This window comes from Callithrix jacchus, chromosome 22, assembly GCF_049354715.1.
Source record: "Callithrix jacchus isolate 240 chromosome 22, calJac240_pri, whole genome shotgun sequence".
Classification (NCBI taxonomy): Eukaryota; Metazoa; Chordata; class Mammalia; order Primates; family Cebidae; genus Callithrix; species Callithrix jacchus.
This window is the reverse complement of record NC_133523.1, coordinates 10,594,199-10,619,152: the sequence shown is the minus strand read 5'-3', so window position 1 is coordinate 10,619,152 and position 24,954 is coordinate 10,594,199. Positions and strand designations below refer to the sequence as shown.

Genomic DNA, 24,954 nt, shown 5'->3' with positions numbered 1-24,954 from the left:
GGTGCTGAAGCCTAATACCCCGGCGACCCCGCCCCAGTGTGTGCTTGTTCTGGCGCCCCGACGTAAACATGCACCTGCGCCCGCGCACCGAAGGAGGCTGAGCCACCCACAATGCCTTAGAGAGAGGCCAGGTCCCCGCTAGCAGAGAGCGAGCATGACTCCGCAGTCAGGAGGACCAATCACGAGCCGAGGAAGCCAGGACATTTATGTGGCAAATCCATCTACCCCAGTTTTGTGGGGTCCGAGAAGTATCTGTGGTTTCCCGGAGCTGCAGCGCTCCAGCGAGGATTATCCAGAACACTTAGCCCCAAACCTTTTTACCCCCTTCGGAGCAGTGCGGAGTTGCCCTTGCAATGGGGAGTGCCAATCCTCACCTTTTGAACCCAGAAGCACCCAGCCCACTCTAAACTAACAGCGTCCCAGCCTCCTTCCACAGAAGACTATGGCCACACTAGCCACCCTCCGTGGTCTTGAGGTGGTCTACACCTGGTGCCTCCGAATCTGGGGAACCAGGCCTTTGCCTACTGAAATATAGGTTCCGGGTCCCAGTCCCCTCAGTGGACAGCACCTCTGGAAGGTCGCATATTCATACCACTAATACCTCCTTGCTCTCTTGGCTCCTCCACCTCTAGGTGCTGGACGGAGGAGGGGAACCCGTTTCCTGCCCCGAAAGCCAGCCCAAGAAGGGATGCCAAGGCAGGAAGCAAGGGCCGCGAGGGAAGGAGGGGGCCTGAATCTGGCAATCCGAGCACCTAGGATACGCTTTCGTGGGGTGCAGAGTCCCGACCAGCGCGCGCTCGCTTCCACCTGCCGCGCCGTCGGGAGCCGCGAGGAGGCGGACCTCTGACGCCGCAGCCAATGAACGACGCCGGCGCTGGCAGCTGCTGCTATAAAGGGCTGGGGGCGGCGGCAGCGCGGTCCAGAGCGCGGAGCGCGCAGCGCGGGCCGGAGGGAGGGAGGGAGGGTGGGCGAGGGGAGAGGACCTGAACACCCGGGACCGAACAGGGCCGGCAGAGGGGCGGCGGCGAAAGGCAGAGCGCCGCGATCTCTGTCGGGAAGCGCAACCTCCCCGGGCCCCGCGGGGCCGCGCAGGGGGCATCCTCAACCCCGCGCCAGCTCCCTCTTTCCATCCCCTGCCGCCCGCAGGCCACCCCGGGGCCCGGCCATCCACTCGCGCATCCCCGGGTTCGGGCCCGTCCCTGGCCCTCGAGGGAGCCGCCGCCTTCATCGCCTCATCTGCAGCGGCCGCACCAGAGGCCGCCCGGGCGGGACCCCGGCGTGAGCATCGGGCGCCCCACTAAGAGTGCACGACCCCCGGAGCCGCCCTCAACACGGACCGCGCCCGCCGGGCACACAAGAATGGTCACTGTAGGTATTCCCCTGTTGCCGAAAGGGAATCGGGACTGGGAGGAGTTGGGCCCAGGCTCCGCGGAGATTGGGCGGGTGCGGAGGGGGGGGGGGTAGGACCAGGCCTAGCTAGGCCCGGGTGGGGGGGTAGGACCGAGCCTCAGGGCCTGAGAGTGGGCAGGGCCGCGCCCAGGGTTCTGAGAGCGCTGAAAGCTTGGCCTGAGGGGCCTTTGGGAGCCGGACTGCGATTCAGGGGGCGTCCAACGCCGCCCTGGAGGCGGGATGGCCCCCTCGCCAGCAGGCCTGATGGGGGAGGGGCCGTGGCGGTTAAGGATGCTTCCTCCATCCAGGCCCAGACCCCGCAGGCCGCCCAGGCAAACGCAGGGCCCGATGCCTGGTGCTGGGCCGGGCCAAAGCGACAGGGCGTCCCCAAGAGCCCTAGGGAAGCGGGTGGCGTCGGATCGCGCTCCCGGGGCCTCGGCCGCGCCCGGGAGGCGGGCGTCTCGTCCTCAAGCCCGTCGACCTTGCGGCAAGCGGGGAGGGGAGAGGAGGGGGCACGCCCGGAGGCCCCGCGGGCCCGCCGCTGCCGCTGCCGCGTCCCTTTGTTTCTCAGCGCTTCTTCGCGGGCCGTAGCCTCGCGCGGGCGCCTCGGGCTGCGGGGAGGGGGAGGGGAGAGGAGGGCCGGCGGGTTGGTGGGGGCACCTCTTGGATCCCGGTCCCCGCCCCAAGGGATATGGGGTAGGAGACCCAGGCAGACCCTCTAGGCCAGGTCCAGGCTCCCCACCTCGCGGAGGCTCTGGGCCGCGAGGTGACCTTGAGCGCCGCCGGCTCGCCCGCCCGCACTGCTCGCCCCGCGCTCGGTGCTTTCAGCAGCCACGGAGCTGGTCAGCTCCCGAGCGGGCGGCCCCTCCCGCCCTGCCACGCCCTGCCTGGCCACGCCCGGGCACGCCCATCTAGGACCCGCCCCCCAGGGCCCCGGGGGCCCGGCCTCGCCCGAGCCCTCGGATTCCCACTCGGCAGCCCGGGCGTATCCCGGGGGCGGGGCTGGCCAGTTATAGCCCCACCCCGGCTCCACCCCCGCCCCTGCCGCGCGACTCCGCTCCCCGCGCCGCCTCGCGTCCTTTGTCTGGTCCCGGCGCCCGGGCCTCCCTCTTCCGCTCTTCCTATCTCTCCGTCTCTGCGTGTGTGTCTCTGTGCACTGTGTCTCTTTCCGGTCCTCTTTTTCGAGTCGTGGCTAGCAGTGGGGGTGGGGGCATGATCGGCGCTCCCTCCATGCCTGGGCCTCTCCCCTCCTGGACTTTGGGACCCGCCCACCTGGCTCTGAGAAATGAGGTCCCTGAAGCCTGGTTCACCAGCTGTGTGACCTCAGGCCGGTTCCTTTCCCTCTCTGTGCTTCGTGCTGCTCACCCAGGTCTGGGAACTGGACTGTGGCCTCCTGAGGACCTCAGAACTCCCGCAACGGTCCAGCTTCTCCTAGGCGTCCTCTGATCGGTTCTCTCATTTGAAAAAGGAAACTAATGCACAAAGGGAGAGAGGGTGTGGTCAGAGGTCACAGAAGGGCCTTGAGGACCTGAGTTCTTCTGTATAGGGCAGAGATGTATCATGGGGACGGGCTGGGAGGAGGAGAGGTGATAAATTAAGACCACGAGGACCCTGCACTGAAGGAGGGCCCAGAAGTAGGAGGCTCAGTCAGCACCACGTGGTAGCCCAGCCTCACCATGCATAGCCACTCAATGCCCTATTGTCGCCGGCCGGTATCCAGGCATCTGTCACTGTGACTGGGGCCAGGACAGCAGCTGGGGGCCGTGGTTCTAAGGAGGTTCTAAGAAACAAGTGGCTTCAGGTGTGTTCACTGCAAAATCCGTGCCTCAGATGTATGTGCAATGGTGGGAAACAGGAAGAGAGAGTGATGAAGCCAGGGACACAGAATGGTTCAGAGAGAGGGCAGGACAGTGGAGAAAAGAGGGAAACAGGAAGAAAGAGGGAGCGAGAAACCAAAAGTGGGGGAGACTTAGAAGAAGCACTGGAGAGAATGGGAAGGTTCCCTTACCCTCTATCTTTGATCTGCCCTCCTTCTCTCTGACTTTACCACCCCCCATCTCTGTCTGGGGCCAGTCGTCGAAGTCCCTTTGAAGCCCACGTGGCCACTGTCCCAGGCTGCGCACTTATTGCAGGCTGGAGCAGGGCGGGTGTGGCTTCCATCAATCTGATCCTCATTATCGGCTCAGCTGGCTCAGCCTTGGAGAAACACGACACTGGTCCTGCTAAACTCTGGCACAGATGTGAGGGAGAAGTGGTTGTGGCCAGATTAGCAGGCTTGGCCTTCTAATGGTCTCAAGTTGGGAACACCTGGCCTAGGGGGGGCTCCCTCAACCTCCTTAGGAACCCGGGTCTGACCCACCCAGTCACCTCTTCACTCCATTCAAGTTGGGGACTCCATGGGGAGGGAGGCATCCGGTAACTTTCAGTTCTGGGGATATTGGATCGGGGGTCATATGCTAACACCATCCCCTCCACCTTCTCCTGTCACCCTGGACAAGTCATAGATCCCCGTGACTAACCCTCAATGTCTCCATCCGAGAAATGGGGCACATTCTCTCTACCGTTCACTGTGGTTGTGGGAATTCAATGAAAACTGCACATGCCCAGTTGAGTTCAAAAATAGGGATCTAGTGCAGTGGCTCACACCTGTAATCCCAGCACTTTGGGAGCCCGAGGTAGGTGGATCACTTGAGGTCAGGAGTTCAAGACCAGACTTGCCAACATGGCAAAACCCCATCTCTACTACAAATACAAAAAATTAGCTAGTCATGATGGTGCATGCCTGTGGTCCCAGCTACCAGGGAGGCTAAGGCAGGAGAACCCGGGAGGCAGAGGTTGCAGTGAGCCAAGATCACACCACTGCACTCCAGCCTAAGCGGCAGAGCGAGACTCCATCTCAAAAGTAATAATAATACTAGTAGGGATCTAGCTGTGGCTTGTGTACTGCCGGCTGCTCGTTGGGCTCTTAGAGCAAGTCTTATCAACTCAGCATAAAGCTCTCACCTCAATAAGCTGGCATGCAAATTCAGAATCCATCTCCAGGGCCGGGTGTGGTGGCACACACCAGTAATCTCAGCACTTTGGGAGGCTAAGGCAGGAGGATTGCAGCCTGGGCAACATGGCAAAACCCCTGTCTCTATAGAAAAAGAGAAAAATTAGCCAACCGGGTGGTGCAAGCCTATAGTCCCAGCCTCTTGGGAGGTTGAGGCAGAAGGATCACTTGAGCCCAGGAGGTTGAGGCTTCAATGAGCCATGATCACACCACTACACTCCAGACTGGGCAGCAGAGCAAGACTCTGTCTCAAAAAAATAAGAAAGAAAGAAAAACACCCACAATGAGCCAGGATGCAAATTCAGAACCCATCTCTATACATGTGAGACCTCTGTGCCATACCTTCCTTAAGGAGGAACAGAGAGGCATAGAGAGCTGGCATAACTGTCAGAGGACAACATGAGGAGGGTGGAGTCCGGCATGGGTAGCCCTCAGTAAATATTTGTTGAATTGAATTAATAGACTCAACTGATGGAGTGGGTTTAAATGTCATGATGCCCAGGACATGGCAGAGAACAGGTACTCGGCTTCCCTTTGCTGTTATTATTTTGTTGTTATTACTGGTCTTTTTGTTAGGAGAGTGGGCTGTGAAGTCCAAACCCTGAAACTGAATTCTTTTCTTTTTTCTTAGACAGTTTCCCTCTGTCACCCAGGCTGTAGTGACACAATTTCCGCTGGCTGCAGCCTCCACCTCCCAGGTTCAAGTGATTCTCCTGCCTCAGCCCTTGGAGTAGCTGAGGTTACAGATGCCCACCACCACGCCTGGTATTTTTTGTATTTTTAGTAGAGACAAGGTTTTGCCGTGTTGGCCAGGCTGGTCTCAAACTCCTGACCTCAGGTAATCCTCCCGCCTCGGCCGCCCAAAGTGCTGAGATAACAGGCGTGAGCTACCGTGCCCGGCCGGAATTCTTGTTTCACCATTTGTATCCTGTGCAACCCTGTTTCTATTCCATCATTTTTTTTTTCCTTAAGAGTCAGGGTCTTACCCTCTCACCCAGGCTGGAGTGCAGTGGTACAATCACACTCCCTGCATCCTCAAACTCCTGGGCTCAAGTTAATCCTCTCACCACCTCCTCCTCCTCCCAAGTAGCTTCAGCTAATTTGTTTTGGAAATGTTTTGTAGAGACAGGATCTCACTGTGTTGCCCAGGCTGGTCTCAAACTTCTAGACCCAAACAATCCTCCTGTCTCAGCCTCCCCACCCACCCGCAAACATTACTGCATCACCACAGGTGCCTTGCAGACATTGGTAATCAACCCAATGTATGTTCTTTTTGAACCTGGATGTGTCTTCAGAGTGGTCCTCCAGGCAGCCCTCCCAGGAGCAACTCTCAGCCAATTGGAGATGCAGGGAGCTGACTTTCTGTGCCATCTGTTTTATAAGAGTAAATGGGCCGGGCACAGTGGCTCACGCCTATAATCCCAGCATTTTGGGAGGCCAAAGTGGGCGGATCATCTGAGGTCAGGAGTTGGAAAGCAGCCTGGCTAACATGGTGAAAACCCATCTCTACTAAAAAGACAGAAAATTAGCCATGCATAGTGGCACATGCCTGTGGTTCCAGCTACTCTGGAGGCTGAGGCAGGAGAATCACTTGAACCTGAGAGGTGGAGGTTGCAGTGAGCCAAGATTGTGCCTGGTGACAGAGGGACTCTGTCTCAAAAAAAGAAAGAGTAAATGGTGGCCAGGTGCAGTGACTCACGCCTGTAATCCCAACACTTTGGAAGGCTGAGGCAGGAGGATCCCTTGAGGCCAGGAGTTTGAAAACAGCCTGAGCAACAGAGCGAGACACCATCTCTACAAGAAACAAAAAATTAGCTGGGCATGGTGACTTGGATTTGTAATCTTAGCTACTGGGGAGGCTGAGATGGGAGAATCACTTGAGCCCAGGAGTTCAGAGTCAGCCTGGGCAACATAGCCAGACAAGGCATTGACCATAATGATGAAAAACAGCTCTGTGAACAGATCCGGGACTGAAATGAAGTTCCTTATTCATACCGCCCAACGTCTCTGAGTTCACTTTCATCACCTCTAACATAGAGAACATGTTCTCAGTCCTTTAAGATTATTGGGAGAGTAACTGAAATGATGCCTAAAAGTATTTCCCACAGTGCCTGGCACACAGTAGATGCTCATTGTAGGGGAATGCTCATTAATACAGCAGTATTGCCAGGTGCAGTGGCTCCCGCCTGTAATCCCAGCACTGTGGGAGACCGAGGTGGGCGGATCACCCGAGGTTGGGAGTTTGAGACCAGCCTGACCAACATGGAGAAACCCTGTCTCCACTAAAAATACAAAATTAGCCAGGAGTGGTGGTGCATGCATGCCTGTAATCCCAGCTGCTCAGGAAGCTGAGGCAGGAGAATCTATTGAACTCAGGAGGTGGAGGTTACAGTGAGCCAAGATCGCACCATTGCATTCCAGCCTGGGCAACAAGAGCAAAACTCTGTCTCAAATATATATATATATATGGCAGTATTGCCCCATGCAATGGCACATGCCTGTAGTCATAGCTACTTGGGAGGCTGAGATGAGAGGATCCCTTGAGTTCAGGAGTTGGAGGCTGCAGTGCACTATGATTGCACCTGTGAATAACCACTGCACTCCAGGCTGGGCAACATAGTGAGACCCAATCTTTAAATAAAATAATAATGTGCCAGTCACGGTAGCTTACAACTGAATTCTTAGCACTTTGGGAAACTAAGATGGGAGAGGCCAGGAGTTTGAGATCAGCCTGAGACCTCATCTCTACAAAAAAATTAAAAAATTAGCCAAGCATGGTGGCACATGCCTATAGTCCCAGCTTCTTAGGAGTCTGAAGTATAAAGATCTCTTCAGCCCCAGAGGTTTAGGCTGAAGTGAGCCATGATCATGCCACTGCACCCCACCCTGGGTGACAGAGTGAGACTCCATCTCTAATGATAATAATGATAATCATAATAAATAATAACGTAGGTGCGTTAAGTGGCACGGATAGTGGATGTGACACGCCTGCTTTTAATTCCCATGATCGTGCCCAGGACAGGTATAACTAATCAATGCAAGATGCTTTCTAGCATATGGCTTTAGCTCCTTCCTCAGGCCAGTGTGACTGGAATCTGGAGTTTGCAGCAAATGGAGCAGAGGCTCAGAAGCACCAAGTAGTCTATCTGAGGACACACAGCTGGGAAATGTTAGAGCTGGCACCGTTCTTGGTTGGCAGTGGAAGTTGGAAATGCACACTCTGGATCAGAAAAACTCATATGCAAATCCCTGTTCCACCATTTATATGCTGCATGATCTTTGGCAATTTTTAAAATATCTCAGTTTCCTCATGTATTAAGTGGGGTGAAGTGGGGGAGGAAAACTTCCCTTTTTAGGATTGTTGTGAATAAGAACAGAAAACTTGCATGTAGAGTGCTTTGCACAGTGCCTGGCACACCGTAGTGGCCAATATTTGGGAATAATTAAGATATTGGAACTTGAGTCAGGGATGGCTGAAATAATTAGTACCTGCTGGCTGTTTCTAGTTCTGTGGCCACAGCAGACATTGCTAATCAATCACAATGATCTTTCCTACTGAAAACTGTATGTGATTTTTTTCCCATGTATTTATTTATTTATTTTTGAGGCAGAGTCAGTTACTCTGTCACCCAGGCTGGAGTACAGAGCTGCGATTTCGGCTCACTGCAATCTCCATCTCCCAGGTTCAAACTATTCTGCTGCCTCAGCCTCCCTAATACCTATGGTGGGATTACAGGTGCCCACCACCATACCTGGCTAATCTTTGTATTTTTAGTAGAGATGGGTTTTTGCCATGTAGGCCAGGCTGGTCTCAAACTCCTGACCTCAGTCGATCCACTCCCCCTTAGGCTCCCAAAATGCTAGCATTACAGGCATGAGCCACTGTGCCTGGCCTCTTTTTTTCCTTTTTAAGACAGGGGTCTCACTATGTCGCCCAGGCTGGAGGGCAGTGGTGTGATCATGACTCACTGCAACCTCTACCACCTGGGCTCAAGCGATCCTCCTATCTTAGTATCCTGAATAGCTGGGACTACAGGTGCAAGCCACCATGACTAGCTAATTTTTAAATTTTTAGTAGAGACAAGATCTCACTGTGTTGCCCAGGCTGGGCTTCAACTCCTAAGCTCAAACAATCTTCCCACCTCGGCCTCCCGAAGTCCTGTGATTACAAGCCTGAGCCAGCACTCCTGGCCCGAACGTGGTTTCTGAATTCTTAATCCATTCCTCCATAAAGACACTACCAGGCAGTTTGTTTTTGAGACAGAGGGTTGCTTTTGCCCAGGCTGCAGTGCAGTGGCATGATCTCAGCTCACTGCAACCTCCACCTCCCGGGTTCAAGCGATTCTCCTGCCTCAGCTTCCTGAGTAGCCCGGATTACAGGCGTCCACTACCACACCTGGCTCATTTTGGATTTTTAGTAGAGACAGGTTTTCACTATGTTGCCGAGGCTGGTCTTGAACTCCTGACCTCAGATGATCCACCCTTCTCGGCTTCCCAAAGTGCTGGGATTACAGCCGTGATCCACCACGCCTGGCCCAATTTGGGTTTTCAAGTGAGGGCAAACCTGTGTGCCAACCATGCCACTGGAGAAGATATAAGGAGACGCTGGCTACTTGACCTTCTTATGTCCCTGACAGATAAGGTCAGTCAAATCCCAGCACTGTCCTGCTGAGCTCTGAAGTGGCTTTAAAGTTCTCCTCTACATAGCCCTTCATATAGCCCTTGCCAGTTGTTTTAAATTTTCAGCAAAGTGAAACAGGCCCTAGTGGGCGTATCCAGAGATGCATATTGAGTTGTCAGAGCCAGTACCAGCCTGATTGACTGTTACAGTAAGAAACTTGGGCCAGGTTTCGTGGCTCACGCCTGTAATCCCAACACTTTGGGAGCCCAGGGGGTGAGGCTTGCTTGAGGCCGCAAGTTTGAGGCCAGCCTGGGCAACATAGTGACACCTCATCTCTACAAAAAAAAGTCCTTTTTTTTTTTGAGACAGAGCCTTGCTCTTTCGCCCAGGCTGGAGTGCAATGGTGGGATCTCAGCTCACTGCAACCTCCGACTCGTAGGTTCAAGTGATTCTCCAGCCTCAGCCTTCGGAATAGATGGGTCTACGGGCACCTGCCAACACACCCGGCAAATTTTTATATTTTTAGTAGAGACAGGGCTTCACCATATTGGTCACACGAATCTCAAACTCCTGACCTTGTGATCTGCCTGCTTTGGCCTGCCAGGGTGCTGGGATTACAGGTGTGAGCCACTTCAATCAGCCAATTTTTGTATTTTTCGTAGAGATGGGGTCTCACTATATTGGCCAGGCTGGTCTCGAACTCCTGGAGGTATGCATTTCATTTCCAGTGCCGCAGTGGATATGCTGTGTGACTTCATCAAGCTCCTTCACATCTTTGAGGCTCAGATTCTCCATCCATCATAACAAAATTATTTTCTACCATTTAATATTTTATTTATTTATTTATTTATTACGTTGCTATTATTTTTAGATGGAGTCTTGCTCTGTCACCCAAAAGCTGTAGGGCAGTGGCATGATCTCAGCTCACTGCAGCCTCCGCCTTCCAGATTCAAGCAATTCTTGTGCCTCACCCTCCCAAGTAGCTGGGATTACAGACATGCGCCACCACACCTGGCTAATTTTAGTAGAAGAGACGGGGTTTCACCATGTTGGCCAAGCTGGTTTTGAACTCCTGACCTCCAGTGATCCTCCTGCCTCCGCCTCCCAAACTGTTGGGATTACAGTTTGAGCCATCACACCCAGCTTTATTTATTTTTGAGACAGCGTCTTACTCTGTTGCCCAGGCAGGAATGCAGTGGAGTGATCACAGTTCACTGTGTCCTCAGCCTCCCAACCTCAGGTGATCCTCCCTTACAGGCACAGATCACCACATTCAGCTAGTTTTTAAATTTTTAGTAGAGACAGGGCTTGTCACGTTGCCTAGGCTGGTCTTGAGCTCCTGAGCTCAAGCAATCTGCCCACCTTTGCCTCCCAAAGTGCTGAGATTACAGGTATGAGCCACTGCACCCAGCCAGCTTCTACCATTTTAGAGTCTTTGTGTAAGTTAAAGAAAAACAGCATATCCTCCTCAACATATATGAAAAAATGCTAACCCACCAAAAATCTCAGCAAATTAAGTCAAGCAATGTATATAAACAAAATCCAGGCAGGGCTCGGTGGCTCACAACTGTAATCTCAGCACTTTGGGAGGCCGAGGCGAGGTCAGGAGACCGAGACCATCCAGGCTAACATGGTGAAACCCCATCTCTACTAAAAATACAAAAAATTAGCCAGGCATGGCGACACATGCCTGTAGTCCCAGCCACTTGGGAGGCTGAGGCAGGAGAATCACTTGAACCCAGGAGGCAGAGGTTGCAGTGTGTCGAGATTGTGCCATTGCACTCCAGCCTGGGCAGCAGAGTGAGACTTCGTCTCCAAAAACAAAAAACAGAACTCCAGTATGCATGACCAAGTATGGTTTATCCCATGATGATTGGTTTAATATTAGAAAATCAACATAATTAAAATTAATATAATTTATGACATTAATATATTAAAGTTAAAAAATGGGCCATGTGCAGTGGCTCATGCCTGTAATCCCAGCTCTTTGGAAGGCCAAGGCAGGAGGATTGCTTGAGCCCAGGAGTTTGAGACCAGCCTGGGCAATATGCCAAAACCCTGTCTCTACTAAAAGTACAAAGAAAAATAAAATTAGCCAGGCTTGGAGGTGCATGCCTGTAGTCCCAGGTACTGGGGAGGCTCAGGTAGGAGAATCGCTTGAGTCTGGAAGTCAGAGGTTGCAGTGAACCAAGATTGCCCCACTGCACTTCAGCCTGGGTGGCAGAGTGAGACCTTGTCTCAAAAATAAATAATTAATTAAATAAAGCTAAAAAAAGGATTTCAACTGATATAGAAAAATGTCAATAAAATTCAACATCCTGACGGGCATGGTGGCTCATGCCTATAATCCCAGCACTTTGGGAGGCCAAGGTGAGCGGATCACAAGGTCAGGAGTTTGAGACTAGCCTGACCCACATGGAGAAACCCCATTTCTACTAAAAATACAAAAGTAGCTAGGCGTGGTGGCACGTGCCTGTAATCCCAGCTAATTGGGAATCTGAGACAGGAGATTCGCTTGACCCTGGGAGGTGGAGGTTGCGATGAGCTGAGATCGAACCATTGCACTCCAGCCTGGCAGCAGAGTGAGACTCCAGCTCAAAAAAAAAAAAAAAAAATTAACATCCCTTATTTAAAAAGTCTTAGGATCTAGGAACAAAAGAAAATGTTCTTAACCCAATAAAGGCCATCTAGAAAAAAAACCCATAGCAAAGACCATAAATTAAAGTAAAATAAAAATTAAAGTGTTTAGCTGTGAAATATTTAAAGCACCTTCCTTAGCATCAGGAATAAAGAAGCCGCTATGACACTGTAGCCCCTGAAATAAGACAAGAAAAGAGATAACAGGTATAGACTGAAGATGAAAAACTACATTTGTCATTATTTGAAGGTGTTTTATGTTGTACAGAAAAAGCAAAAGAACAAAATAGCTCAATGGGAAAACTGAGGGTGGCAAGGGGAGATGGAGGCAGGTAAATGACTAGAAAGAAACTTGCATGAAGCAAAAGACATAATTAGCACATTTGGGATAGGAATTGCCTTTGGTGGGAGGAGGGAAATAAATATGTTTAGGGAAGGGCTTATGAGGCTTCAAAGCTGCAAAAAAGGCCAGGCTTAGTAGCTCACACCTGTAATCCCAGCACTTTGGGAGGCCGAGGTGGTAGGATCACTGGAGCCCAAAGAGTTTGAGACCAGCCTGGGCAATATAGTGAGACCTCATCGCTACAAATAATTTTAAAATTAACCGGACATGGTGGCATGCACCTGTAGTTCCGGCTACTCAGGAGGCTGAGGTGGGAGGATTGCTTGGGCCTGGAAGGTTGAGGTTGCAGTGAGCTGTGATTGCACCACTGCACTCATCCTGGGTGAGAATGAGACCCGTTTTCTTAAGAAAAAAAAAAAAAGGCTACTAAAAATGGGGCCAGGCGCAGCAGCTCATGCCTATAATCCCAGCACTTTGGGAGGCTGAGGTGGGTGGATCACCTGAGGTCAGGAGTTTGAGACCAACCTGGCCAACATACCCCATCTCTACTAAAAATACAAAAATTAGCCAGGTGTGGTGGTGGGTGCCTGTAATCCCAGCTACTCAGGAAGCTGAGGCAGGAGACTCACTTGAACCTAGGAGTGACAGAACGAGACTCCATCTCAAAAAAAAAAAAAAAAGAAGAAGCTACTAAGACTGTTAGATTTACTTTTCTGAAAGCAAAAGCGTTTATTTTATTTTTTTGAGACTCAGTTTTGCTCTTGTTACCCAGGCTGGAGTGCAATGGAGCGATGTCAGCTCACTGCAACCTCCACCTCCCAGATTCAAGCGATTCTCCTGCCTCAGCCTCCCGAGTAGCTGGGATTACAGGCATGTGCCACCACACCTGGCTAATTTTGTACTTTTAGTAGAGACAGGGTTTCTCCATACTGGTCAGGGGGGTCTGGATCCCGACTTCAGGTGATCCGCCTACCTCAGCCTCCTAAAGTGCTGGGATTACAGGTGTGAGCCACCGTGCCCGGCTGGAAAGCATTTGTTATTCTGTAACTGACAGGTTGATTTTGGGCCTCTGTTTGCACATATAGTACTTTATATACGGGATTTCTTGCAGTAAAACAACAGGCGCTACTTTTTCCCCTAGTGCTTATTCCAATATATGGAATCCCATCGTTATTCTGATAATTAGAATAATGAAGTGACCCCTCCCCATGACGAATCCCCTTTGAGACATGACCAATTCATCACCAGCAAGCCACTCATTCCCGCAGGTCCCTGGTGTGGGGACTGGGCGGTGAGCGGATTCGACCTGTTATCTCCAGCAGATACTGGGGGCCATGGAGTCTCAGGTGGGGGGGGGCCCGGCCGGCCCGGCCCTGCCCAACGGGCCACTCCTTGGTACAAATGGAGCCACTGACGACAGCAAGACCAACCTCATCGTCAACTACCTGCCCCAGAACATGACCCAGGATGAGTTCAAGAGCCTCTTCGGCAGCATCGGGGACATTGAGTCCTGCAAGTTGGTTCGGGACAAGATCACAGGTGTGGCTGCTGGGGTTGGGGGGAAAACAGAGCTGGCAGCCTCAGAAATACAGGGGTGATAGGGGCAGATGGGCTGCTTGCTTAGGTGTCTCAGGGGTAATTGAGGCTGGAGGTGGTCTAGGAACCTGATGGCGACATGGGTATGCCCCTAGGTGAAGGTCTCAGGAGTGCTGAGGGCAGGTGGGACTCTAGGATCGCAGGTGTCCTCTAGAAGCAGGAAGGTGGGATCTTGGTGGGGAGGGGTCAGTCTCTCAGGCCTGGGTTTGGAGGGGACACTGTCGGGTGTCAAGGCTGGGTGGGAAGGTCATCATTCTGGTTCTGCCCACAGGGCAGAGCCTTGGCTACGGGTTTGTGAACTATTCTGACCCCAATGATGCAGACAAAGCCATCAACACCCTCAACGGCCTCAAATTACAGACGAAGACCATCAAGGTTGGTGCCTCCTTCCCCAATCCCCCCACGACCACCCACCCCAACCAACTGTCCCCAACCCCCACTGCCACCTACCCGCCCCGACACATCCACGGTCCACGGCCTTTCAGGGCTCATCCCAGAGGGGCTCAAATCTCCCCTCCAAGTCTTAGCAGCTGGGGTGAGGGTCAGTGGCTTACCCTCTCTAAACCTCAGTTTCCTCACCTGTCAATGGGGACAGTACCAGCTCCATGATCTCTGGAGGCTCAGGGAGTCAGCTAGGCCCTGGAGGTTGAGCAGTACCATCCCTGCCTTTGTCATGGAAATGGCGGTGGGGACCCATCTGCCATCTGGAGCCTAATTAGGGTCTGGGAGGGCGGGATTAGGGGCGGCCCATCCCCCATTTTTGTGCAATGCCCCTCCCCCATGGCGGCCCTTCTCAGCAGCTGCAGCTGGGACCCAGCAAGGCCAGGTTCCCTGGGGGAAAATTGTCATGGAAACCCCCCTTTCTGGGTTTGCCTGGAGGTGTTTGGGCTCCGCCCTGTAAATCTGCTCATGGACCCTGGAGGAAGCTGGGGTGGAGGGATGGCCCATCTGGCCCCCAGTTCAACATGGGAACAGAGGTGCAGGAATCTCTTCCATTTCCTGATGTTGGGGGCAGGGATTGGCGTGAGGGGAGTGAAGTTGTGACCCAGTGGGTCCCTTCATGGCCAACTAGACAGAAGCCCCAGGGCATGAGGACCCCAGACCCCAGTGACATTGAGATGCAGTGTGTGTGCGTGTGCATGTGTATGCGTGTGTATGTTTATGTGGGTGCATATGTGTGTATATATGTGCATGTGTCGTCTTGAGCTGTGAGACACATTGTTTATGATCCAGGTGTCCTGTGACTCCCTGTGGCTCTGGCCGTGACACGATGGTTGTGGGACACAGTGTCTATAAGAGTGGCTGTGGCCAGGAGCAGTGGCCCACGCCTGTAATCCCAGCACTTTGGGAGGCCGAGGCGAGCAGATCACCTGAGGTCAGGATTCGAAACCAGCCCGACCAACATGGAGAAACCCCATCTCTACTAAAAATACAAAAAGTAGCCAAGCATGGTGTTGCAGGCCTGTAATCTCAACTACTCAGGAGGCAGACACAGGAGAATCGCTTCAATCAGGGAGGCAGAGGTTTCAGTGAACCAAGGTCACGCCATTGCACATCTGCCTGGGCAACAAGAGGGAAACTCTGACTCAAAAAAAAAGAAGTAAATTAGCTGGACGTGGCAGCTTGCACCTGTGGTCCCAACTACTTGGAATCTGAGCAGGGAGGATCAACTTAAGCTCAGGAGACCGAGGCTGCAGTGAGTCATGTTTGCACCACTGCACTTCAGCCTGGGCAACACAGAAAGACCCTGTCTCAAAAAAAACCAAAAAGATAGAGTGGCTGCCATTGAGTGGATCTGTGTATTTAAGACTTCGGGGCCAGGCGCAGTGGCTCACCGCTGTAATCCCAGCACTTTGGGAGGCCGAGGCAGGCAGGTGGATAGCCTGAGGTCAGGAGTTCGAGACCAGCCTGACCAACATGGCGAAACCCCATCTCTACTAAAAACACAAAAGTTAGCTGAGTGTGGTGGCACATGCCTGTAATCCCAGCTACTTGGGAGGCTGAGGCAGGAGAATCACTTGAACCTGGGAGGTGGAGGTTGCAGTGAGCAGAGATTATGCCATTGCACTCCAGCCTGGCGAGCAAGACTTCGTCTCCAAAAAAAAAAAAAAGACAAAGAAGACTTTGGGTATATCCCTATGTGTCTGTAGGATGAAGTGTTTTTTTTTGTCTTTGTTTTTTTAAGACAGAGTCTTCCTCTGTTGCCCAGGCTAGAGTGCAGTGATGCCATCTTGGCTCACTGCAACCTCCACCTCCCAGGCTCAAGCGATTATCTTGCCTCAGCCTCCTGAGTAGCTGGGATTACAGATCCCTGCCACCATGCTTGGCTAATGTTTGTATTTTTAGTAGAGAGTCGGTTTTGCCATGTTGGCAGGGATGGTGTTAAATTCCTGAACTCAAGTGATCTGCTTGCCTTGGCCTCCCAAAGTGCTGGGATTACAGGTGTAAGCCACCTCCCCTGGCCCAGGATGAAGTGTTTATTGACAGGTGTATGTGACAGTCTAGCTCCAGGTGTGGCCTGGTGGAGCCTCAGGAATGCGTCTGGCTCTGGCAGGATGTTTGTATGTCACAGCGATGTGGTGTGGGTGTGTCTACCTATGCCCTGCTCTGCTGGACTGGGTGTGACATCGTGTGCTTGTTTTGCAGTGTGGTGGGCGTGTGGTTCTGCGACCTTTACTGTAATTCTCTGAGACTCCCTCCTGAATGTTGCAGAGAAAGTGACAGTGGCCTGTGTCCCCTCTGGCTGGTTTCATCTCTGAGGCTGTGCAGCGGGGCAGCACTGCACGGCCTTGAGTCTGTCCCTGTGTGTTTTTGCCTGTGTGATGTGTGATGTGGTCAGTCCGCTCTGGGCACTTTGGGAGCTGCCCGGAATGTCCCCAGCTGCTTGCCTCTGACCAGGCCCCATCCCAGCGTGGGGTGGAGGTGGAATTAGGCTTGTACTTGCCCTTGGGAAGCCCATGTCACGGAGGGATGGGAAAGGCCTATGACACCCTCCTCTGTGTCTTATACAATGCTGGACCTCCAAAACTCACCCAGGATCTTACTCCCAAATCTAATCCCTCAACCCCAAATCTGATTTAATAGCAAGTACCCTCACAGCTCCTAGCCCCATGGGAGAGAAAAAAAGGAGAAACCCGTCAAATACATGGACATGATTTCTTTCTTTTCTTATTTTTTGAGACAGAGTCTCGTTCTGTCACCACCCAGGCTGGAGTGCAGTGGCGCAATCTTAGCTCACTGCAGCTGCACCTCCTGGGTTCAAGCGATGCCCCTGCCTCAGCCTCCCGAATAGCTGGGATTACAGGCACCCGCCAACACGCCCAGCTAATTTGTGTGTTTTTAGTAGAGATGGGGTTTCAGAATGTTGGCCAGGCTGGTCTCGAACTCCTGAAGTCAGGTGATCCTCCCACTTCGGCCTCCCAAAGTGCTGGGATTAAAGAAGTGAGCCACCTCACCTGGCGTGGCTCTGATATTGAAAATCACTATTATGGACATGACAGTGGCTGATATGATTGTCTTTTTTTTTTTTTTCTGGAAAACCCCAGGTACACAAAATCGCATCAGTCAGAACCCCCCCACCCCCAAATTACTCTCAAACTGTTCTATGTATTTTGTCCATTTTTCAATTCGTTATTTCTAATAGAGGCATATGCTCTCTCAACTCATTGTCCCAAACAAAAGCCAGACCCTCGACAATGACCCTTATCTATCAAGAGGTTAATTAGAAGAAAGAAAATAGAGGCTAGGCACGATGGCTCACACCTATAGTCCCAACAGTTTGGGAGGCCGAGGTGTGAGGATTGCTGGTGCCTGGGAGGTCAAGGCTGCAGTGAACCATGATTGCACCACTGTACTCCAGCCTGGGCAACACAGAGAGACCCCATCTCAAAACAAACAAACAAACAAAAAGCTCACTTAAAAAGAGAAAGAGGAAAGGGAAGGAAGGAAGGAAGGAAGGAAGGAAGGAAGGAAGGAAGGAAGGAAGGAAGGAAGGAAGGAAGGAAGGACATTGCACACATAAGGGGGAGAATTGCTCATGACCACCCCCCCAGCCTCTTCCCCTGTCCCTGGACAGGTCACCCTCTATGCATTTGAGAGGTGGACCTCCCAACCATGCTTCCAGGATACTGATAAACACACAGTGAAACGAGGTCACAAAATAGTCCCTGCTTTGTAAATAGACTTCTCTGTCCTCCATTTTACAACACTCACCATTGACCACTGTTTCTAGGAAATAAATACACATGTTCATCTTTTTCTTTTTTCTTTTTTTTTTTTTTTTTTTAGAGGTGGGGTCTTGCTCTGTAGCCCAGGCTGGAGTGCAGTGGTATGATCATAGCTCACTGCAGCCTTGAACTCCTGGGTTCAAGTGATCCTCCAGCCTCAGCCTCCTGAGTAGCTGAGACAACAGGTGTGTGCCACCACACCCGGCTATTTTTTTTTTTAAGAGATCGGGGGGCGGGGTCTTGCTACAGGCTGATCTCGAACTCCTGGGCTTTCTCGAGCCTGCCGCCTTGAACTTCCGAAGCACTGAGATTATAGGCATGAGCGACTGCACCTGACCCACCATTTTTTTAAACACCTGCGGAGAGTTTCATTGTTGGGTTGGACTATAATTAATAATGTGATTGAGATAATAGTGCTAAAATGTGTCGAATTCCCAGCTGGGAGAAGTGCTTTGAGAAAGAGATAGAGATAGTGAGGGGAGGACAAATTTAGATGAGAGGACAGAGAGGATGTTTGAACCGAGACCCAAAGGAAGAAGGGGAGGAAGAGCATTCCAGGCAGAGAGAACAGGCAATGCAGATACCGTGAGGCTGACCCATGCCTGGTGTGTTTGGGGAAAACAGGGGAAGTTCAAGTTGCTGGATCACAGTAATTGGGGCAGAAAGTAGGGGGAGATTAGGGCAAGGATGTGATGGGGAAGAATGTGCAGGGCTTTGGGGTCCAAAGAAAGGACTTTGGCTTTCCTGCTGAGGAAGGTGGGAGCCAGAGAGGGTTCTGAGGAGAGGGAGGATGTGACCTGCCTCAGGTGTTCACAGATGCCCTCTGGCTGCTGTAGGGGGACAGACAGTGGGTGATATGAGCAGGGGACCAGGATGGAGGCCGCTACACTGGCCAGGTGATCAATAATGGTGGCTGGGCCAGGGTGAGACAGTGGCAATGGGGTGAAGTGTGTGGATTCTGAATAAGGAGGAAGGTAGAGCCTATGGGATTTACAGGCGTTGGGTGTGTGTGTGAAGAACAGGTGTCAAGGACAACCTGATCCTGGAACATGAGCATTTGGGAGGACAGAGCTGACATTAATGAGTTGAGGCAGACTGGAGGTGGGCAGGAGCTGGATGCAGCCATGCTGGGTATGAAGTGCCCTTGACACCTCCGTGTGGGGTACCTGGTGTACAGACTGGGGACATTTGGGAGTTGTCGGATTGAGGTGATGGCTAAAGACCTGAGTGTCCAGTGTAGTTGGGAAGAGAAGTGGCCAGTGTCCCAGGTCCACCCTCCATAGGAGTGGGAAGAGTGGCTGGGTGTGGTGGTGCATGCCTATAGTCCCAGCTACTTGGGAGGCCAAGGTGGGAGGATGGCTTGAGTACAGGAGTTGGAGGCTGCAGTGCAGTATGACCGCACCTGTGAATAATCACTACATTCTAGCCTGAGCAGTATAGCAAGACTCCATCTTTAAATAAAATAAAAATAGGCCAGGCGTGGTGGCTCATACCTATAATCCCAGCATTCTGGGAGGCCAAGATGGGGGATTTGCTTGAGGCCAGGAGTTCAAGACCAGCCAGGGTAACGCAATGAGATCATGTCTCTATGAAAAAATTTTTTAGGCCGGTCGCAGTGGCTTACATGTATATTCCCAGCACTTTGGGAGGCCAAGGCGGATGGATCACAAGGTCAAGAGATCGAGACCATCCTGGTCAACAAGGTGAAACCCCGTCTCTACTAAAAATACAAAAATCAGCTGGGCATGGTGGTACCCACCTGTAGTCCCAGCTACTTGGGAGGCTGAGACAGGAGAATTGCTTGAACCCAGAAGGCGGAGGTTGTGGTAAGCCGAGATCGCGTCATTGCACTCCAGTCTGGGTAACAACAGCAAAACTCCGTCTCAGAAAAAAAAGAAACAAAAAAATTTTTTAGCTGGCCACAGTGGGTCACGCCTGTAATCCCAGCATTTTGGGAGGCTGATGCAGACAGATCATGAAGTCAGGAGTTTCAGACCAGCCTGACCAACATGGTGAAACACCATCTCTACTAAAAATACAAAAATTAGCTGAGTGTGGTGGTGGGCACCTGTAATCCCAGTTACTCAGGAGGCTGAGGTAAGAGAATCGCTTGAACCTGGGAGGCAGAGGTTGCAGTGAGCCAAGATCACGCCATTGCACTCCAGCCTGGGTGACAGAGCGAGACTCCATCTCAAAAAAAAAAAAAAAAAATTTTTTTTAAGATTAGCTGAGGCCGGATGAGGTGGCTCATGCTTGTAATTGTAATACTATGGGAGGCTGAGGTGGGAGGATCACTTGATCTCAGGAGTTCGAGACCAGCCTGGGCAACATGGCAAAACCCCATCTCTACAAAAAATAAATAAAATTATCGAGGTGTGGTGGTGCATGCCTGTAGTCTTAGCTACTTGGGGGACTTAGGCGGGAGGATTGCTTGAACCTAGGAGGTTGAGGCTGCAGTGATCTGAGATCACACCATTGCACTGCAGCCTGGGTGAAAAAGCAAGACCTTGTCTTGTTTAAAATGATCAATGTTTGTTGATGGACTATCAAGCATGAAGATGTGAGCTGGGTATTCAAAGATTCCTTTGGGGTCACATGTCACCCCAGGGAGACATGTGTCCTTCTCAGGTGGTAGGTCCCCCCATCACTATCTGGGCAGTGCCAAGCCATTACAGTCTCTCCCATGTCCCCTCCCCCACATCCGACTCAGCCCCACCCATGGTGACCGCTCTAGAGATATTTATTGAGTGATGGATGGGTCTCTTCTGCCAACTCTATGATAGTTTAGACGTGGCCTTTCTCTCTCCATCTGTGAAATGAGTGTCCACCTCACCCCGTCCGTCTGACCCCCTCACCCAGGTGTCCTATGCCAGACCCAGTTCAGCATCCATCCGGGACGCTAACCTGTACGTCAGCGGGCTCCCCAAGACCATGAGCCAGAAAGAGATGGAGCAGCTCTTCTCCCAGTACGGCCGCATCATCACGTCCCGCATCCTGGTGGACCAGGTCACAGGTCAGGCAGTCAGGGAGGGTGCGCCTGGCAGGGGGAGCTGGGGAAAGGCCGTCAGGTGTGACCAATGTGGAGAAACCCACCAAGATGCTGAGGCAGGAAGTGGGAAGGGGGGAGGAGTGGAGTTACACAGGGGGACAGGGTCGTCATGAGGGACATCCCTACCACCCCCGGCAGGTGTCTCTCGGGGTGTGGGATTCATCCGATTCGACAAGAGGATTGAGGCCGAGGAAGCTATCAAAGGACTGAACGGGCAGAAGCCGCTGGGTGCAGCCGAGCCCATCACAGTCAAGTTCGCCAACAACCCGAGCCAGAAGACGGGGCAGGCGCTGCTCACCCACCTCTACCAGTCATCCGCCCGGCGCTACGCAGGCCCCCTGCACCATCAGACGCAGCGTTTCCGGTGAGCCCCCTGCCACCTACCCAGACAGCCCCAGGCCAGGGGCCCCCAGGTTCATAGGTGCCCTCCCTGAATCTGCGTTCCTGCCAAGGGGTGGGATGCTGGGAGGGTGCACATACATGGGGGCCAAGGAGCGTATCTGTCAGGTGCCTAGGTCAGCCGCTCATGTACAGCAGGCACTCAATGTGTGCTGACCACAGCGATTGCCATTCTTGGCATAAAAGATTTTGGCATCACCGGCAGGGTGCAATGGCTCACACCTGTAATCCCAGCACTTTGGGAGGTGGAGGCGGGCAGATCACTTGAGGTCAGGAGTTCCAGACCAGCCTGGCCAACATGGTGAAATTCCATCTCTACTAAAAATACAAAAATTAGCCAGGCGTGGTGGTGGGTGCCCGTAATCCTAGCTATTTGGGAGGGGGAGGCAGTTAATTGCTTGAACCCAGGAGGCAGAGGTTGCAGTGAGCCGAGGTCATGCCATTGCATTCCAGCCTGGGCAACAGAGCAAGACCCATCCCAAAAAAAAAAAAAAAAAGATTTTGGAGCCATCTGACTGGGGTCCAGCTTTGGTGGCCCCTTTCTCTTTTAGGCATGTGGCTGTATCGCTGTGTGCCTCAGTTTCCCCATCTGTAGTAACACCAAATATTTCATGAGTCCCTGCAGCATGCTAGACACCCTTATTGTGCATCCCGATGAGAACAGAGCTTGTATTGTTTTATGGTTGGAGACCCTGAGGCGCAGAGAGATGTTGGGGTTTGCCTAGCCCAGAGCAGAGACTCGAACCCAGGACCTGGAGTCAAAACTCATAGCCATTCCAAGGGGCGACAGTTGAAGCCCCTTGTGGGCCCCTGGTGGCTGGGTCAAGTTAATCACCCCCTCACGTGCTTCGAGAATGTTGGTTGTGGCCATTACCGTCGGCTTTGTTACAGTTATCCTTCCCCAGGGATCCCAGTGCAGGGGCCCAGAGAGGACCCGCCGGCCGGGAGGGGGAGGATGGATAAGGAGGCCGTGCAGGCTAGGCAGCGGCAGGGCAGGCGAGAGGCAGTGCCTGAGTGACCACGGTTCCGTGCCAGGCGGTGTCTAGCCGGACGGGGAGCCGACGGGAGGGGGCAGGGCTCTGCTGCAGGCCTGTTGGGTGGGGGTGGGGAGGGCAGGCTGACAGTGTCACAGCATGGCGCCGTGACTGGAAGCCACCTCTGACCACTACCTCTGCCTCCACAGGCTGGACAATTTGCTAAACATGGCCTACGGCGTCAAGAGGTAACAGTGCCCCCACCCCCCTGTCCCCACCCCTCACCACCCAGGGCCCTGATGCACCCCCCTCCCCAACTAACCCCCGGGGCTGCAGGCTTAGTCTTGTTTGCCTGGGTCTTGGAGTAGCATGGCAATTGAGGGACAAGAGGTGCCTTTGGGCAGGTGTGGTTGTTCTCTCCTGTGCTCCCAGTGTTTCGGGAGTCTGAGGAGCAAGGAGCACTTGAGGCCAGGAGTTTGAGACCAGCCTGGGCAACATAGTGAGATCCTTCTCTACAAAAAAAATTTTTTTAAAGAATTACGGCCGCAGCCGGGCACGGTGGCGCACGCCTGTAATCCCAGCACTTTGGGAGGCCAAGGTGGGTGGATCAAGAGGTCAGGAGTTCAAGACCACCCTGGTTAAGATGTTAAAACCCCGTCTCTACTAAAAATACAAAAATTAGCTAGGCACAGTGTCAGGCACCTGTAAATCCCAGCTACTCGGGAGGCTGAGGCAGGAGAATCGCTTGAACACAGGGGGCAGAGGTTGCAGTGAGCTGAGATCTCGACACTGCACTCCAGCCTCGGTGACAGAGCCAGACTCTGTTTTAAAAAGAAAAAAAAAAAGGAATTGGCCTGGTGTGGTGGCATAGGCCTATAGTTCCAGCTACTCAGGAGGCTGAAGTGGGAGGATTGCTTGAGCCCAGGAGTTAGAGGCTGTAGTGAACTGTCATGGTGCCACTGCACTCCAGCCTGGGTGATAGAGACCTTGTTTCCAAAAATGAAAAAATATGGCTGGGCACGGTGGTTCACACCTGTAATCCCAGCACTTTGGGAGGCTGAGGTGGGTAGATCACCTGAGGTCAGGAGTTCGAGACCAGCCTGACCAGTGCAGTGAGACCCCATCTCTACTAAAAAATACAAAAATTAGCTGGGTGTGGTGGCTGAGGCAGGAGAATTGCTTGAACTCGGGAGGTGGAGGTTGCAGCGAGCCGAGATCGTGCCACTGCACTCCAGCGTGGGTGACAGAGCTCGAGACTCCGTCTTAAAAAAAAAAATTAGCTGGGTGTGAGGGACATTTGCCTGTAGTCCCAGCTACTCAGGAGGCTGAGGCAGGAGAATTGCTTCAGCCCAGGAGGTCAAGGCTGCAGTGAGCCATGATTGCACCACTGCACTCCAGCCTGGGTGATAGAGCAAGACCCTGTCTCTTAAAAAAAGAAAATTGTATTGCAGGGGTCACACCATTCCAAGGTCATGGCAGTCAGGGGTCATAAAGGTGTGAGGGGCCACAGCAGGGTCGGAAGCATGCGGGGGGTCAGGGCAGAGCCCGCGTGACCCCCAAAGTAGTCCCCTGTCGCTCATCGCCAGGTTCTCCCCAATCGCCATCGATGGCATGAGTGGCCTGGCGGGCGTGGGCCTGTCAGGGGGCGCGGCAGGTGCTGGCTGGTGCATCTTCGTGTACAACCTGTCTCCTGAGGCGGACGAGAGCGTGCTGTGGCAGCTGTTTGGGCCCTTTGGGGCAGTCACCAATGTCAAGGTCATCCGCGACTTCACCACCAACAAGTGCAAGGGTTTCGGCTTCGTGACCATGACCAACTATGACGAGGCAGCCATGGCCATCGCCAGCCTGAATGGCTATCGCCTGGGAGAGCGCGTGCTGCAGGTCTCTTTCAAGACCAGCAAACAGCACAAGGCCTGAGCCCACCCCGCCTGCCCTCCCACCCCCTCCCCGGGCAGCAGAGAGAGAGAGAGAGAGAGAGAGAGAGAGAGAGAGTGAGAGAGAGAGAGAGAGAGAGAGAGAGAGAGAGAGAGAGAAGGGGCCCAAGAGAGACAGCACAGGCAGCCCCACAGACGATGCGAGGGCCCCACATCCCTGCGGAAGCCACAGGGCAAGCACTCGGGGGGGTGGGAGGGTCTGCAGGGAGTGGAGGGGAGGTGCCCGGGGTCCCCCGCCCCATCCTCCTTGCCCCCACCCCAGGCTGGGCTGTTCACTCTCTCGTCTTGGTTTGGTTCATGGCGAAGGTTTTTGTTTCTTTTTTCGGCTAAAAAGAATGCAGAGATGTGCCCCTACCCCCACCCTCGACCACCCCTGACGGGATGGCTTGGGGGGCTCCAGGGGGTGCCCCTCCCAGATCCCCTCGCCCAGGCCTCCCCAGCACCTAGGTGGGGCCTGGGGTAGGAGGAACAGGTTTAAAAATCCCCAAAAAAGCAAACCGTGAGGAGGGGTGTGGGCACCCCCGGCCGAGTGCCCCCTGGTGGAATGCGGGGATCAGGCAGTGGGGCTGGAAGCAGAAACAAAATGAAAAAAAAAGGGGGGGGTGGGAGGGGAAGAAAAACTCTATTTTTGTAAAAAGGGAAAAAGACCTCGTGGAGAATTTTTACTGGGGATTCTTGAACTTGAAAAAAAAAACACAAAAAAAGACAAAAAAAAAAAAAGAAAATATTTTGGC

General features: G+C 52.9%; 1 protein-coding gene across 4 annotated transcripts; it reads left to right on the top strand.

Annotated features, from left to right (window-relative positions):
* Positions 1 to 921: 921 nt before the first annotated feature.
* On the top strand, positions 922 to 24,945 carry ELAVL3 (ELAV like RNA binding protein 3). Of its 4 annotated transcripts, none has more exons than XM_078360615.1 (7): positions 922 to 1,368; positions 13,365 to 13,581; positions 13,910 to 14,013; positions 20,724 to 20,877; positions 21,052 to 21,277; positions 22,496 to 22,534; positions 23,873 to 24,945. In XM_078360615.1, exons 1-7 carry the CDS (start codon positions 1,360 to 1,362, stop codon positions 24,201 to 24,203), a joined length of 1,080 nt encoding a protein of 359 aa, XP_078216741.1. In that variant the 5' UTR covers positions 922 to 1,359; the 3' UTR covers positions 24,204 to 24,945. The 4 variants fall into 4 exon arrangements, with proteins under 4 accessions (XP_078216741.1, XP_035141590.1, XP_035141591.1 ...); XM_035285699.3 differs by having other exon boundaries at positions 23,852 to 24,945; XM_035285700.3 differs by having other exon boundaries at positions 13,362 to 13,581.
* Positions 24,946 to 24,954: the final 9 nt, after the last annotated feature.